At 39.4% G+C, this 18,662-nt stretch overlaps 1 protein-coding gene across 4 annotated transcripts in view; it reads left to right on the top strand.

The window, feature by feature from the left end:
• Positions 1-18,662, top strand: part of grid1b (glutamate receptor, ionotropic, delta 1b) — a 296,008-nt gene that overhangs the window by 240,128 nt on the left and 37,218 nt on the right. For all 4 annotated transcript variants that reach the window (XM_035407428.1, XM_035407427.1, XM_035407429.1 and 1 more), the window contains 2 exons: positions 1,934-2,095; positions 3,588-3,707. In XM_035407428.1, the coding sequence (XP_035263319.1) occupies positions 1,934-2,095; positions 3,588-3,707 (282 nt within the window). The remainder of the gene's footprint in view (positions 1-1,933; positions 2,096-3,587; positions 3,708-18,662) is intronic.

The following is an 18,662-nucleotide window of genomic DNA, read 5'->3' as shown; positions in this document are numbered from 1 at the left end:
TGACTAAACTGTACAGGTCTGTATCCTGGAAAAGTACAGAGCAGGTTAGATCATGCCTGGTGGGAACAGTGCACTAATGGACTATACAATGGGTGGTAATGAAGAGGATTATGACATTTTTGAACTTGAACTATGCTTGAACACTTTTCAACTTGATGTTCAAAAAGTTAAAACAAAAAAGTTGATAAAAAGTATGACATCATTAAGATAATGATTTTTGAATAAACAATAACCACATTGTCAAATACAAATAATAATAACAAAAAACTATTCTTTAGAAAAATGAAAATGATAACAGAATTCATGAAAATGATACTGTAGTCAAACTACTGCATCACTGATCACAAGAGGCCAAAAGTATAAATTGTTGGCATTTATGCTCCTTATGCAAGCAGAAGGATCATGCCACAGTTTCCGGCCTCAGACTGAAGTCTTTGCCATCTGTCGTGTTCTGTGAATGGATGGTATGGGCTGAATTGCAAGAAAATCGGGAGCCATTTTAATATACTGTTGCAAAAACCCACAGTAGTACCAATGCTGAGATGCTAAAGGAGAGTTATGTTTTGTTTTAGACACCAGAAGGCCGTGCAACAGCCCTACCCGCCTTACAACTGCTTTATCACGAAATACATTTTCTAATTTTATACCTTCAGTTTTAAGGTGTTTGTAGCAGTCGGTGCATAACATCAGAACTCTGTAGCAGTGGGAGGGGAGAATGGCACTACTCTTTGGCTGAACAGAGTTGGCATCATATAAAGGCATGCACACCAGAGGTTGATTAATAATGTGACAAAGTGTGGCCTGCTGCCTTTGTCAGGACTATTTTTGGAAGAGAGCATGGGCTCTGCTTTCGTCCAAGGCTTTTCTCACAAACCTTTCATTTCGGGACCAAAACCAGGGATGCCGGTTTTGGCTGTTTCATCCAAATTGGCGGAAATTATCAAAGCTTTTGCACTGAACTGCATTTTTTATTTATTCTTTTTTTTTGTATTGTATAATCATTTCAAATTAACAAAAGATGCGTTTCAAATTGAAGTGGCAGGATAGTAATATTTGTGTTTCCTTATTAACTACCGCAATATATTTTATCAGCTTTTTGCTGTTGGCGTAACATCATCTTGGCAGAGCAATAATTTAATGTTGGCTTCAGGTTTTGAACACACTAAACTACAGCTGGGACCATGATGTGAGGCCATGCATGTATTTCATTCAGTGGAGTAGTGAATCTGGTTTCTGCTCAGTTCTTACAAGTCTTTGTGTTCCGTTCATGAGGATTGCTGTGCTCAGCATCAGGATTCAGGACAAAATCTCTTTTCCTTTCCTCCCCGTTCCTGATTAGATCCAATGTGGCTCAGCCCCCTGAGCACAAACAGCTTGCAGAAGGTCACTGGAGTCTCACCGTGTACACTTCTGCAGCACCACTCTCCTTCGTATGCCAGCGCCAAAATGTATTAAGAGCGTGTCCATTACGCTTGCTGTTTGTCAATATGCTGACCTCAGTGCACCCTGACAATTTACTTCATATAATGAATGGCATCTCAAAGTGTTTTAGCCTGCTTATGTACTGCCTGCCTCATCAGACAGGACGTGTGCACACTAACAAACAGAAAACTGTACAAAAAAGCAAGTGGGATGCATGGCTGGTTTAAGCTGTGTTTTCAACACTTTTTGCTAGTCAAGCAGTTGTTCACCTGCTGATCAGCCTATATAGTCAACTCGTCTACCAGTTGACCACTAGCCATGAGCCAGAATCTCCAGTCAAAACTGCACAGTAGCTTTTTGGTCTACTCATTGTTTTTTAAAGAACAAATATGCCACATGCGGGGGTGTTATTTCTTCAAGAGTTTTGTTTAGGGTTTTTTTTTTATTTATTTCTGATAGCCTGTGATCTGATCTTTCCTTCCTTCTGTATTTTATTCCTGCTTTTATTCAGGTGTCCAACTTATACCTGTATGACAGCGTTCTGATGCTCGCCAACGCCTTCTACAGGAAGTTAGAAGACAGGAAGTGGCACAGCATGGCCAGTCTCAATTGCATAAGAAAGTCCACCAAGCCCTGGAATGGAGGCTGGTCTATGCTAGAGACCATCCAGAAGGTTAGACTTGTATGAAAAAGCATCATGTATAGGTATTTTAATAAAATGTATGTATTTGATTAACCCTCCTGTTGTCTTCAGGGTCAACAATGACCCTATCCTGAGTTCAACCCCAGCAAACACCCCTGAAATTTCATCATGGTTTCATTTAATATTTAAGCATGAAATTTTTGCCTTTCCTTTTTCATATTTTTATAAAATCAGTACACTATCAGGGTACAAAGATTGTCTTATGTGTCTTTTTTGATCCTGCAGTTCAGAAATCATAATCAAATTTAAGCACCACACATCTACAGTATTGCAGCAAAAAGATTTATTATGATGTGTGTTTTGTACATTTTCTTTTTTTAATTAAAATTTTGATCCTTTGGACATGGGGTGCTTTCAAAATATGAAGACAGCACAAGAGTTAATGTTTTTTATGTATATAAAGATAATACTGGACCTTCCCTTAGGTCAAGGATTCTCAGTCCTGGTCCTTAATGACCACCGGGTCTGCTGGTTTTTGTTGTTACTCAGAACTTAATTTATAAATTAACAGAGTTTATTACACGTGTTGCTTGCCTCAGCTGCTTTCTTGGGTTTGAACTGCTTGCTGATTTTAAGCTGAAATAAAAAACCAGTAGACCCTGCGGACCTCCAGGATCAGGGTTGAAAACCCTGCCTCAGGCGATGCTCAGATAATGTACATCGCCCTGAACTACGCTCGTGCACGGCATGTGCTATACACTCAGCTTGAAAAGCACAGAAAGCGTAACACATTTCTATGCATTAAAATGCACATTACAGGGGCATTGGCTTGACTTTTATCCTTATAGGTAACGGCTACATTTAAAATCATTCCACAATTCAGAGACCTCTTCAAAGTAAGATTCCTACAACCCAAAAAACAGCGGTGTCTGACAAGTATTTCTTTTATTTATTTGTTTTTCATTTTTTCTTCTGCCAGTAGCGTTGCTCTTATATTGCTCCAGGAAACCAGGCAGCTGTGGATCACAAGGGTCTGTGCATTATGGCAGGTCTGTCAGTGGTGACTCTCGTACGGCTTTTTTTATTTTTTTATTTTCCTAGCAGAACTTCACTGTCCCCAAAGCCCGTTTTTTCATCACAGGAAATTGATGTCTCCGGATCTCTCAGAAGCAGCGAGACACGCCAGTATGCGCTGTTCAATTTCATGCTCTTTTAAAGTTCCACGAGCCGCAGACTGTGGAGGAAAAGGATGTAATCTGTCCCGTAGGGCGCGCGAGTGACAGCTGCTGGCGGAGAGATTCACTCGGTCAGCCCAAGTTCGCCACAGATCCTCTCATCTCGGGCCCACGTGAATTTGATATTGCTAATTCATTCCGTTTTTTAGAGGACATTATTTTTCCCTCGAACTGAACTAATGGGTTTCTAAATACGTGCGAAAACTGGCGTGAGGGGACATGGGCTTTCACATGGCGGCTTGTTAGCTGATGTATTACGATGAAAAACGCGGCTCTCTCCCCCTCAGGGCCGCATCACCGGGCTCACGGGCACAATGGACTTCCGGGAAAACGGCTCCAATTCGCACGTGCAGTTCGAGATCCTGGGAACCAGCTACAGCGAGACCTTCGGAAAAGACGTCAAGAGGGTGAGTGACCGCCCTGTTCTCTCTTTTTCAGCAGGTTCAACCAATCGGAGGGAAAGTTATCTGCCAAACACACTGTGGCACTATGAGCCCTGCGCAGGCAGGTGGCAGGTTTGACGTGCTCTCGTGTCTGCTCCCGTGTCAGTTCGGCTCAGCACCCTGAATGGCACCTTTTTGCAGATTTTGTTGTAGGCTCCTGCTGGCACACTGCAGGCGAAATGAATCCCAGAGGTTCACTGCATGTGAAGATATCACAGACAGGAAACTCTTGTTCCATTTGTTTCCTAGAAGCCTTTGTTATGAAAGCTACCCTTCCAGCATTATACTCTTACCTGTTTAGACAGCACCATGAAACTTCACAAATGTAGCATAACGCATGCTAACCTTTAATGAAACAATAAATAAGTCATGTATAACATAAACGTAAAATTCACACACACACACACACACACACATATGCACCTAGACACACACACAAGCACACAAACACAATTGATATATTTTCTCCTACCAAATCCAAATACAATTGTTGTAAATTAAAATGTCCTATATGTAATGGTTTTCCAAAGATTAAAAGAACAATGAAAACTAATGTTTGTGGACAGACAATACATTGATAAGTAGGAAATGTGTGCTTTGCAGATACAAATAAATCTGTGTACGTATAATCTCACAAATGCCACTTTTACCTTTAGAATGTGATGTTGTTTTATAACTTGCACATTACCCTTTGAACCTGTCCTTTTTTCAGTAGTTCAAAAACATATTTTTTTTTGGAAATTATGGTTACTCTTTGGGTCAAGAGTTGTTGCCTTCAACTGAAAGCAAGTGTGAGTGGTTGGAGAAAGCATTTGATATAATTTTTTAGTTGTAGGAAAGAGATTTGATCAAATGATAAACTGGAGAAATAAAATGCAAAGGAAGCCCATTGCGGCATAGCACAGAATCTAAAAACAAGGGATCCCTTGGTGAACTGCATTATCTAGTGACTATTTTTTCAGACAGTCTGGATTTGAGCCTAGACTGTTCAGCGAATCTGCATGCCAGAACAATACCTTAACAGAAAGAATGGCCTACATAATAATATCCATGTTTTATATTATTACCATTTTTTTGTTAGTTTAAAAATATAATTTGTCAACAGTTGGTAGAACACAACAATGCTCCATAAAGGTCTGTTCCAGTATGTGGTTATGAAATGAGGAAAACCAGTTTAGGAAATATATTAGTACTACAAAACATTTTTTTCTTCTAACAAGTCTCTAACTCTAATAGAAGGAATAAGGTTACTTTCCAGGTTTCAAAATGTGATACATACAATTATATATGTGAAATATATTCAATTGTGGTTCCTCTCTTTCAAATAAACTGTAGTACCGGAATATCACTAGACCAGCTTGCTAGACGTTGGATGTGTCCCCCATTTAATAAATCAGGCCTGTTGCTTCAGCCTTCCTCTTACTGGATCAATCTTGCACAGATTTACTGATCATTACAATATGTTGACTGGGTGATGCAGTAGTCTTGGTAAATAAGATTGAGGTATGCAGAATTTGCTAAACTGGGAAAACCGTTCAGTGATGCGCTGTCAGAATAACTAATCTCCAAGTTGCTGAAGAGCAGGTCCCAGTATATTATGGGGGGAGGGGGTGTACCTTGCAAATCATCAGACCATTTCTTGGTTTCATTGTACCTACACAGAGGAAACATTTGAAAGGATGCCATCACACCTACAAAATATTAACATTCATTTTTAAGTGTTATTTTTCCTTGACGTGTAATTGAAACACATCCAGGAAGAAACATTTGGGCCTAATTTTTGCAATAAAGGTGCAATTGTCAAACGTAATCATAAAGTAAGTTATTGGCAAATTAGGGCATGTAATGTGTCCTCCGTGAGTTCTAGCTCACATCCATGGCAAATGATTATGTTGTGTGTGACAATGTACTGACTTTCTGAGAGCTGTATAGTAATGTACCACTGGACTGGTCCAAATATATAAAATGCATAAAATGCACACACACACACACACACAATTGCTACAGGAAGTTGGCTAAGATAAAATAGTTGTGGGTAGCCGCGTGTGCCACCCCTGCATCATAAACCACTTGGATATTGATAGAGTGGACCCCCTTATGATTCCCTATAAATGATATCATGATCTATCTGGTGATTCACACGACTGCGAATGCGTGCAGTCGATAACACCCAGGACCCCGGGGAACCCATGTTTCGCAGAAAACTCCTGGAAGGAACCGCGCTGCCTGTAAATGTGCTCCCTGTAGAGCCGCCCCATACTGCGTTCCATTATGCAATCTATTTGACTGTAGTGGCAGTTAAAAAATTAGCATTGCAAGAGCCAGTGCATCTACACACACTGAGCAAACGTGTGTTTTACACCATTCTACGGGTGTGGAGGTGCACTCCCACTTTTGCTGTGTCTCTCATTCGAGGAGCTTGTGCTTTGGCATCGCTCCATACAGGTGCAAGGCCAAAACAGATGCCATTGGACTGCATAACTGAACACAGCTTGCATTTCGAATCGTCAAATTGGTATAAAGTATTGATTGCATCTGTGTTATGTGTTCATGTATTCATATGTGCGCATTCATAATGCTATCAATTTTTTTTCTGCACTGTTTCACGTACCTCTACCGTGCTGCCCAATCAATGCTGACGCAAATGGGTTTACTGCTGTCCACAAAACCGGAGCAAGTGAAAAATACTCAGTTTTCTCCAGACGAAATTAGTAATTCCACTTGCGAGATGCATTTGCACAGGTGTTATCACCAAAATAGAGCCTTTTGAGTGGACCATTTTCTATTACTTTGTTCTTGACAGATTACAGCAAGATATGTGTGGTCCTTTGTTCTACATTGTACGGGCTCTGTGTTGTTTTGATTGATTTCTTTTGTTATCGTCATCATTGTTGTTATTGTTTATTTATATCTTCATTTTTCTCTCTGCCGGTGACGTCAATGAGCATAAAAATAATATGATTTACAAGAAAGTGCAACGCAGCAAAGGCAGTCCAGTAGAAATGAAGATTTAATCACCAGGCATCCTGAGTTGAATTATAAACCCATTGTATCACATTATAGCCATTAAGATCCACAGGCCCATGGCCATTAGTTCCACACACAAGGCATCACTGTTTGCCTCATGTGGAGTTTATTTATTGGAAGTAATGAAACGAAGGACAGCTAATGGCATGTCACATGCACTCAGTGACGTTCTTGTTCATTATTACCGTGCTGGCTAATGCTAGCTCCAACTAGTATCTCTGCAAAGAAATTAATACAAGCGACTTAATTTCTCCCAGTATGAACAGATTATCATCGAAGGCATGTAATCTGTTTGTTTGATGCGTGCAACATCAGCCCAGCATGCTGTCATCTGAGTAAATATGAGTGTCAGTGACACCTGTAGAGCCAGGAGCCTGAGCGTTAGGCTATTATATCTCCACAGATCTGTTGCATTTTTTCACCTCTATCCCCTCTCTCTTATCTCTGTCTCAATCTCTCTCCCTTTCAGTCCCTGTCTCCTGCCGGCATGTCCTATTTTTCTCTAGTCCTGAGGTGCAGGGGCTGTTAGATTTCAAATAACAAAGATTGAAATGCAATTTCTCCCTTCCCCGTATCTGTCCTCGGACCATTTTGTGTTCCTCCGCCGTGTTTTTCAAGAGTCGCCTCTCTCTTATTACTCTTTCTTTTCTACGCTTTCTTTCATTTTTCCGACCTTTGGGTTAGTTTTCTCCGCATTAGAGAATTTTACTCATTAATCATGTGCGTTCACAGGGTCATTGATTTGTTTCTCCTGTAAATTAATGCGTGAGAACGCTGTTTTAGACATGTGTTCTTGTTTGCGGCAACTGCGCACTTCAACGACACTAACAGGCTAATAATTAATTGCCGACACCATAACTGCCCATAACAGAATGGATAAGCCGAGTAATCAAGCTTACAACGCCGTTTTCGATACCAACATTAACCCTTGTGCTACGAGGGCGAGGCCACTTTCAGAACAGCAGGGGGTTAACAAGCTGACTGGTAATTACCCTAATTTGTCTTACGTCTGTAAAAAAAAAAAAAGAGAGAAAGAAAAGAAAAAGAAAATTCATCTCTGCCCTCAAGAGATGCCCGCGTTCCGTAATCGTTGTGTTTTAGCACGGCTGGACCGGAGGCAGAGAGCATTTGGTTGATTTGAATTCCGAGTCGTGCTGTTTTTCTTTTGTCGAGCGATTAGCTCCGAGACAGAGTAGCGCCGCGTCGGCGCGGCTCACAGCAGATAGGCTAACGCAGGGACTCGTCTGCATCGAGAGGGGCATTTAAACACGGAGCCCTGCAGGTTCCTCGGCAATGATTAAATCTCTGCTGGGAGGGAGAAGTGTAATCTCTTTCCGACTGACGGTGTGATAAAGTTTTGGGCTCGCGGGACGCCTCTGTGACGGGCAGGCTCCATGTAGGGGTTTCTTTGGTTTATCAAGGAAGATAGGGACTCTGCAGAGGGGGTATTTAAAAGATTGGGGTGGGGGATAGCGTATCAGAATAGTACTGAGCCCAGATAAGCCACAGAATGAGGTCTGTGTTTCGACCTTGTTAGGCCTTGTCCATCACAGCACAATAGATGTAGACCGGAGCCTTTCCCTGCTAGTGGGGAAGGGTGGTATCAAAGTGGCCCATTAGTCAGAGTGCATGTTATGCGCAGGTAATGGTGGCTTTTGTGTTATAGCCCTTGTGTGATTGAATTGCAAACCGGAGACTAGAAATGAAAATGTTAGCTGTTTTTGACTAGTGTTATTATTCAGAGATTCTGGCGGTTCGCGAAGCTAAATTAATAGAGAGGAGAAGTGGGCTAATATTAATTTCTCTTCAGTATTTGTCTTTTTGCGCATTGTGCATTTCATAATGAGGCAGACAGCTTATGTACAAGGTGGCCTAGATTTTGGTTGTTCAGCGGATGTAAAACACAGCCTCGGAGATCTGAATATGGTTTGTGGAAAACAAGAAGGTGCTTTTTCATTTCCATATTTCTGTCAGAAGAGGTTGGCGTACGTGACAACAGGCACTGAATGAGAGTCACTGTGACTGCAGTATTTCTGGAGAAGGGATTAGCCCTGTTTCAGCCGTGTATTTCATTTATGAATTTATAGACTTGCCCTGCACAGAGAGAAGAGCAATTTCGGTATTGTCTCATGAGCTGTAGTTGTATAAGAAGATGTTTATATGAGTCAGCTCTCACACTCAAACTTAAAATATGGCTTTTCTAATGAGAAAAGTGCAAAGGCGCATGCCTTTTGCAAGGATAACTCATACACAGCGACTGCATTAATCAGTTTTAACTGACATCAGCCAAATAAATGTCCATGGTAGACACGTTACACAAAGTTACAGAAGTTTGAGTTTCAATGTTTCAAACATTAATCATACATTTCAGTTCCAAAATGCATATATTCGATTTATTTTTTAGTGTGCATGCACAATGCACGCTGTATTTCCTTCTCCAATTGAAAATCATTACCCAACTCAAAGGGGTTAAAATTCAGCATTGTGCCTGCTTTTTGGAAGGCACCTCTTATGTTGACTTGAGCCTTGCTGTTGCTCAGTAGTGAGATTGCTAACATGGCTCCTAGTGTGTGCATTCAGGTATATCTGTGCAAGTGCTGGGTTTGTGTTGTGTACACATGTTAATTGTGATATTTGCTATTATATGCTATTATATTATATGTGTTATGGCATGCCACATCTTAATAATGGCTTGATGGTTGGACCCACGGACACTGATGCGTACTGTATGTAAACCATGCAAACAGTTCACAACCAGTACATGGTATGGTTAGCAAATGAGAACAGAAATGGCAATGCTAATTTGATATGCTATGTTTAGTGTGACTTGTTGTTGTTGTTTTAAAAGCGAAAATGGGCGCACATATTACTGGCAAAGTAAAAGTAATAGTCATAATTGAGAATATAGTACTAATTAATGCAAATAAATAATAATTGAAAAAAGAAAACATTCCTCATAAGAATTATTAAACCCAAATGAACCTCAAAGTGCAGACCCTCTTGTAAAGAGAAATGGTTATTTTATGACCTTGAGATGTACAATGCACAGCAGCTACCTTATTGCTAACAGGGCTAACCTACAGTAAAACTAGGAGACAACCTGCAGTAGACAGCTTGGGTAAACTGCACCTGGTTATTTTCCAGTGGTGAGCGGATGCTGGTTTACATGGATCAGGCTTAGTCTTTTTCTACTTTTCACAGAGATGTTGCAGCCACCTCAAACGGTAGTGACTCAGATGTCCATGTTTATTACTTTCAATGTGATGACAGTCCCCTTTGCCAAAGAGCAGGATCCATATCTTACATTACACATAAGGGACAGTGTGCTAGCAATAACAGGCCTTCTGACAGAATTCATCTAGTCATCATGAATCTCCCCTGCCAGGACTAATGTCCTCACAGCTCAAAACTTTTATGCCTATACTTTATCAAATGGAGGAGGGAGAGTGGTACAGTTTTTCACATTTTTTGGGGGGACTTTGATCTGTCACAGTACTGCTTGAAATATATATATATATATATATATACATATATATATATATATATATATATATATATATATATATAAGTCTGTTTTTTTATTGGTTTTTTTTACCGGATTTGGTGTTTATGCTGTGGAACAAGTGGTACAGGCATTTAAAGTTTGTCTAGAAGTGTGGTAACACTTCCTTTTACAGTCCCATAAGTATATGGGGGTATTATTGTCTCAAAAATAAATGAATAAATGCACCGGATCCACAAATAAATGCAGCTGATCCATGAATACATGTAGCTGATCCACAAATAAATGTAAAAGCATTATTGATTGGAAAGGAAATAAACAATCTTATGGAGGATGTGGTAAGAACTCAGAAAAACCACGGGATTAAATTTTGCTTCGTTTTACAGTCCTGTTTCAGTTGACTTTCTCGATAAATGAGAAGGTACTTCTTTATAATACAACGGTACATACCAGTATTTTTTTAAATTGCTAACTAATTAGGGATATGACAAGTGCTTTGTAATTGTATCTGTACTTGTGCTAAATCATTGGAAGTACTACAGTGGTCTACCCTGAAATATGAGCAACTCAGTAGAAATGAATCTTACAGTCCCAAGTACTGGTGTTTATGTAGACCCAGAATTTCCAAAACACATATTTATAAACATAACCAATTAATTATCTAAATTAACCATGAACCGCAAGGTGTACCGCAAGGTCACTTGTTTCATAGTTTCTATGCTGGTCTAATAAACCCTTACAAATTAGTGTAACAAGTGGAAAAATTACTATGAAAGAAAAGCCCATTTCTAGCAAAGCACTGCTTTAATTCAAAGAATGTGCTTAATTTGGATATTATCAACCTAAATGTTGCATAATGACAATTCGTTGATTTGATTGGTATGGCAGATAGTTGAATTGATTGGTAATAGAGGAGGAGTATTTCAGTTTTACTTTCTTCATATTAGGAGTTGTAATCTCCCAATAATTTGCTATTCCTACCATGGATTTACCCAGTGAATACCTAGTACTTGGAGGATTGTAAAGGTTAGTGATACAGTGAAGGTATGTCTCCTCTGTTGTCTATTGTTACTGACATGTTTGCAGGTCAGCTTTCAGGCACTACTCTTCCAAATTCCTTTTTCCCCTGGGAACAACTGATTCAACCAGAGAACGGGATCCAGTTTTAATCTTTCAGCTGATAAATGAACCTATCTCTGTCTGTTGCTCATTTATCACACGGGCAATGTTTCTCTCTGAACTGTCTCCAGAGATCAGCGTTTTAGGCGATCTCTGAATACCGGGCATGCCAGTGAAATAATGAAATGCAGTGCACTGCATGAACACAGACAAGAACCAGATACCCTGAAAAAAAGAATTGATTAAACAAGGAGGGAAATGAAAAAGGAACGCTAAAGAATTTTTCTTTCATTGTGGTAATAATCCAGGTTGCTGTTGCTCTTCTGTGCTCCTCACCGTCGGGCATTATAACAAGTTGTGTTTTCACCTGAGTGTTTTGTTAAAGAGCAAATGTAGGGGTTCAGTAAACAGAATAATTAAGCACGGAAAATGAATAAAACTCAAAATATGCCCTGCACTGATGTGTGTCCATACAGTATGTCAGGCATTTCCCTCCCTGCTGCTTCCCCCTGTTTGTTTATATACTGACCTACTCACATTTTGATGTAGATGTTTTTCATTCTAAGAAATTGAATTGGGCTGCATGAAGAGGAGATATTTTGATAAAGTGTTTTCTCCTGCACTTTGATTCTGAAGTAGGTTGAGATCATGCATCTGAAAGGACATACTCATGAAGAGCTCGGCAGGGGTGATGCAGTGGCAAACGGTGGCATTTAGCTGCACTTCTGCTTCTAGCATCAGTGCTCAGGTACTCTACTGAAGTGAAAGGAGTGGCATTTTTTAGCTGAGGGAAAGGGATGTCACTGCCTGACTAGCACTGCACTAATCCATCAGCCTTCCCTTTGCCTCTGCAATGGAGTGATACGTAATTTCTGAAGACTGCCGGTTTGGCAACTGTGACTCCTGTGCTTCACACACGTCACATGCTCTCAAGTAAGCACTGAACCTTGTAAAGGTCCCTTAACCCCACTAGAAGCATGTTAATAAAATACATTCATGGATGCATACAAACACACACACAAACCGACGCCCTCATACCACATTCACACACACACACACATACGCACACACACACGCACAAATACACAAACATAAATATGCATGTCCGGTGACATGGTTAGGATTATTTATTGCCAGGTGTATTCTGTATAAATGGCCTTCCAAAGCCAGTATACGCTTCATTTAGTATTATTTTCAAAACCAGTATCTACGTTTGATGTGCAGAGGACTGGAGAAGAGTGCAGTACGTAAGACAGCTGACCCTGAAGCCATATACAAACCCCCATGCACCGTTGGGGGCTCAGTTACATTCCATTACATTGCAATCACTCGGCAGACGCTCTTATCCAGAGTGACGCACAGACATCTGCCGCCATGGCTCTTTCTGCATTAGGATGCCTTCTCTATCTGTGCCCCTCCCAGCAGATAGGAGGGCAGACCGTCAGCTCTCCTTTAGAAATGTAGGTATTTATGCGCACTATTGATATTGCAACTGGGGAGCCAAGTGATACCATAGAGAATCGAGCTGGAACACTTGGATCCACTGACAAAACAGAATGCTGAGTTAAAAGATTAAATCTCTCCTCACCAGCGTATATGAACTGATTGTCTTTATGCTAACGGAAGAAATCATTTTTGGTATTTTTTTTGTTTGTTTGTTTATTGGTGCTGTCTTTTAGTGGGGTGTGAACTCACTTAGATATTGTCTACTGCAGTGATTCAGATTCTGTAACAAGGGTAAGCACTTTTGGCACTCAAGTGAAACTGCTTTTTTCAGTCCACACGCAGTAAGATGCTGATACGGCCATCTCATGAAGCCACCTGTGGATCAATCAATAATGATCCTCTAATTATGGTACCCGAATCATCACAATCACAGACTCAGAAACAACCATTAACTGAAGTTACAGTAATACTTTTTTTGGAATGGCTCATTCTAAAATGATAGCTAAATTAGTTTGTATAATAAACATTTGAATCTTTTTAATTTGTGGTTGTACCAATGTAAAAACAGTAGACCAGTGGTAACCCACCCTGTTCCTGGAGATCTACCACCCTGCTGGATTGCAGCAAACCTATTATGATTAGTTTTAGTTAATTTAATGAATCACTGCTTCATCACAGCAAATTACCTTGTTCATTTTTTTCCAACAAGAGCTAAATTGCATGGTACGTGGGTCGATGGTGATGGGGGGGGGGGGGGGGTGTATGTATGTGTCACTCGTGAAAACAAAACAGATGGCACAGAAACAAAAGAGCCTGGCATCAAGTCTAGTCTCTGACTTCTGACTTCACTGACACAACACACAGTCCCACCGACGCTTATGCTGTACATTAACTCAGGTGGCGAAGTTAATTGTACTCTGTAATATCCTGTTCCATTTCAGCGTTTAATCGTTTGTGTGGCATTAGACTTCCTCTGCTCCTGCAGCTATGCCCTCTGTTTCTGGGCCAGCCAAATAGCTTTACACTGAATGGTGACAACTTCTGAGGATTGAGGGAAGGCAGCCACGTGTAAAGATTAGCAGCCTTTGAAAACCCATAAAGTGTTTGACTTCATTCCCACATTTTATTTTTTCTTAGTGTAGCAGAGGCCCCACATGATGGGGAATGCTATTATGCCTGTTTAAATACATATTGTACTGCACTGTGAAATTCTAAATTATATTTCTTACCATGAATGTATTTATTATTACAATTTTTTTTTTTTTTTGTGACATATCAGCAAAGCTATTTGAAGCATTCGCTTTTCCATTTTCCAGAGTCCAGAGCTCATGATGCTGAATGCCTATGGAGATCACACCAATTCCAGGTAGCATTTTTGGAAATACAGAATATCCTTCCCAGTAACTTTTATTATTAGTCATCTTACTCATGAGGGAGAAGGAGGTCCCTTCAAATCAGTTCTTGATTTGATTGCCCGTGAGAATTTAACTTTTTTCTTAAAACACAAAACCGTGTAATTACTCATTTGAATCTTTAAAATATTACACACTTTGGCACAGCTATTTATAGTCTTCACAATACCCTCATCTGGTTAAGTGAAAAGCTCTTGATTGGTTGTCTGTGGAGATTTATCCAGTTCCAGGGCGTAGTTTTCCATATGATGTATATCTTTGAATTGTAATCATTCTACTTCTGAAGTTAGTCCCTTTGCATTGATACATGATGTCACTATACATGAGAATTGAAACAAAAATAAATAGTGGAATTATTCATAGACACCTTTAAAATATTTTGGTCAACACCACTGATGCAAACATTTGAAACACTGTTTAAAAGGCAGGGTTGAAACACTTTGTGGCAGTCTTAATATCAACATAATATTCCTCTGGATTGTGTAACATGACACCTAAAAGCATAAGTCCCCATGTGCTATCACAAAAGTATTTATTTAACTGTAATGTGCTCAAAAAATGCAAAGATACAGTCATAATTCCATTTTTCAATGACGTTTTTTTATAGTATGCAAGATTTTCATGTATGAGCAATCACTGTATTACTTTTTCAAATTGATTAAATTGTATAAAGAGGGCGAAATGAAAGGAAAACAAATGAAATAAATGAGAATTAAACTTGAGACTGAATTGGAATTTACATTGGAATTTCTAACTGAATATTATCTATTTTTCTTACTGTTTGAGGTACTGTTTTTCAGAGAAGTAGCATTAACATGCAGTAATTGGTTACACAGAGGTTGTTTTACAATCTCTCATAAATATACATGAAAATAAATGTCGCAATTATTTATCTTTATATTTCATACTCTTTAGTTTTGCCTTCAGAAAGTTTCCCAGTGCAGTACAAACCGATGTGTTGCACCATCTTCAAAGTGACTATTGTGTAATTCAAACAACAGATAAGGTAGTCCACCTCCATCTACCACTTCTCTTCTACATAACAGACAATACAATGAGATGGGTACTGAAAATTGCTATGCACCTGAAGTGTATTTTTTTCTACGTTAGTTCTAGTCCTTAATCCATTGCAGTGGGGAGGAATCACGGAAAGAACAAAATGATGTCTTCAGTAACCAATTGCAGTCATTGTAATCTGTCCCACAAGTGTTTGATTCCATAGCAGAATTATCTTTGCAGTGGTAAATAGCTCTCATAAACATATCCCAGAAACGCCTTGCTTAATGTGCACGTGATGAATTGCTGGAACACTGCAGCAAGTTCAGCACCGTTTTTTTTTTTTTTTTTCAAACTGTGGGTTTAAATGATCCTCGATAATAGCTTGGGGGGGACTCCGGTGAAATTATTATTGTAGAGTACCGACACTACAAAGCAATTGCCAAAATAATTATTCTCCAAGGGGAAATGTGGTCCACAATGATAAACTTGGGCTGCAGAGGTTCTGCTTGTGAGTTTAATATCAATGTCTTGATGTGAAGCTCCTACATTTGATTGACTGCACTGGCAAACCACACTCATAAATGATAGTATATCAGTTCAAATTTTTCTTTGTGAAAAATTAATTGCTTGTATTTTCTGCCTCTGGTGAGACTTTAACAACACAGTAGGATCATTACATAATGAATGTACAAAGCCAACAATTGTGATGGGTCATGACATGCAGGGACGGGTTTCCAGTGATTAAATATGAGCATATATTTTAACATGAGGTGCAACGATCCTCGTTACAAGTTGAATCAAGTTGAATGTCCACATATATCTACATCCACTATAAAACGATAAAATAAAAATCATTGCATGATTGGAAATGTAGTGACGCAGAGGAATTTTTACAATAGAACTTGTAACAGAACTCGAATATACTGGATCTGCACATGAAAAACAGCCGTCGGTAACTATTTGGAATCCTCTAGAAAACCTGTGATATTTCTGACAAGGCCAGAGCAAAGCAACAGTGCTGAATTTCACCGGGTACGGTTTTTGTCGTACACTGGCATTCTACTTCTTGCACAGATGTGGGAAAAAACTATAACCAGTGATGTACTTGCCATTTCGGATGGTTGTGTTGTTTTGTATTGTGTGCTATCCCCAGATAGCTTGCAGTAAGGAGAAGAAGCTGCTTCAAGCTTCATGCTAAAATCATTAAATAGCTGCAGCAAATGGAATGGCTATAGTATATTGCAATCACTAACAGTGCACACAAACTGGCATTACTGGTAATCCTGGTAAAACCTTTAATGTGGGTAGTGAGCCTAAGTCAGTTGACTGTGAATAACCACCTGCCAAGATCAACAGAAATCAACAGTGGCTCCAAAATGTCACATTTTGACCCAAAAGAAAAACCTTTTTGTGGTTGGAATTTGCCAGCAGATGATAGGTTTACTGAGGCCTTTATATTTCTTTTCTGTCTTTTGAATTTGACCTTTATTGCAAGTGTAGAAAATAGGCTGGCATAATGATTGAAATACTGTACGCGGTTAAGGGTACTAGCATATAATGAACAATTATGTTAAGAATGTTATCCTCAGAGAAAAGACAGATGCACTTGCTAGTTTGTTAATTCATTGCATTTTGTTTAACCCTCGGTCAAATTTTACTTCTTTCCTTATTTTTGAGGAAGAACAGCGTTTCAGAGAAATCTCTATAGCAAATCATAGCAGGGACAGCAGACAAGTATCTGCTACAGATAAATAGCATCAATTTGGCCTGTAAAGTCTGGTCGTGTATTGCGAGTGAGCTTCTCCTCATTAGCCTGCGGTCATTCAGCAGCTCATACATCTCTGCCCCGATAAATAAAAAATAGCCCAGACTCCATCTAGGTTTCTCAAACAGTTGGCATGAATGCACAAAGATATGCTTAATCCTGAATGCACTCCATCACCTCCAGTGATTTGCATGAATAATGAAGGAACTGAAATTATAATTTCACCAAGAGGCTGATGTGGTATGATTTGAAAGTCTTGTTTTGATCAACTTGAAATCAGCACAAAATATTTGTCATTATTGCATGTTCTAATATGTCTATTACTGCTGATTGTAGTACGTGCTCCTTTACATGGAAAGTTTGAGAAGTGAAAGCACTTGTATGAGCTTATATGAAGGCATTATTTAATCTTCTCTTGGCTTAATATAACACCTTTAGCCCCAGCATTGCATAGGTATTTAGGGCATGTTGTATTACTTCAACTCTGTTATTTCAAAGCCTATAATGACTATTGTCCTTTCTGCAATTCCCTCTGTATTCCAGGAAGACTCAACACCTCAGTGACAATTTAGTTCTGGTAACAAACCTGGCCTAGGTTTGTTACCAGAACTAATTTACCTTTTCTCAACCTTTTTTTTCCTAGCAGCAGTTCTAGAGATGGAGTAGTCAGAGAAAATGGTTTTATGGAGATTGTTGAACCGCATATCCTGAGAAATACCAACTAAAAAAAGAAAAAATACTGAATTGGCTCCAAGAGAAGGGCTGGGTGCTGAGGAAGTTTTTTTTCAGCTGACGGGAAGGATGAGGTCTTTGCAAAACTTTAGTGATTATCTGGAAAAGTTTTTTTTCTTTTCCTTCAGGAGTTTTGGAGACTACGCTGTATCAGTTTTCATATTTAGCAGATTTTTCATTCCAAAAATGGCCGGTGATTATACCATACTATATATACTGTGTACCAAATATAACACGCAGGCCTTTGTGGATTATGATTTAAATGGATATTTCATGCTCTGGAGTTTAATTCTTTATTTATTTATTTTGATAAAGTACATATTTTCCATTGGCTTCAATGGGTTAGTGGTTTAAAACAAGATGATGCACTTCAACTAACTCAGAAGCAGCTTGTGTAGTGGCATTATACCTCTAGTGCGTGTGTGTATGTATGTTCCCTGATTATTAGTTTTTCATAAACACTTAATTTCTTCTTCAGTTTAAAATATTTTTTTATGGTGAATATCATTTTTGAGACTCTCATACTGCACTCAAGGAAAACATGGGCAAGGCTTGTCACTTTCAATAACTACCATGACAATCCAAATCCATTGAAAATGTGAATACTTATCCTTAAACGGGTTGTCAGCGTGTGCCACTTTGCCTTCTCTCTTCCACCAGCCTCTCATCTGTCGGAAGTCCTCGTTTGTAAATTCAGGTTTGAATAAATGATATTTGGCAAAGTAGCTGAAACTCATCTGTTTCATGGCCAGATATAATTGTAGCTTCAATTTCAGTTTGTAAGTAGCTTGGCTAAGACTTGTCTCAAGCAGACAGGCAGTGAATTCACTACCCCTTGGCCAGACCAGGCTGTCTGTAAGCTACACCTCTCTGGGCCTTGGGCCTTGGGATTGAATAGCCTCCATTGTTTTTGAACA

This window comes from Anguilla anguilla, chromosome 2 (assembly GCF_013347855.1).
Source record: "Anguilla anguilla isolate fAngAng1 chromosome 2, fAngAng1.pri, whole genome shotgun sequence".
Taxonomy (NCBI): domain Eukaryota; kingdom Metazoa; phylum Chordata; class Actinopteri; order Anguilliformes; family Anguillidae; genus Anguilla; species Anguilla anguilla.
The sequence above is the reverse complement of the archived record's forward strand: the minus strand, read 5'-3'. Positions and strand labels throughout refer to the sequence as shown.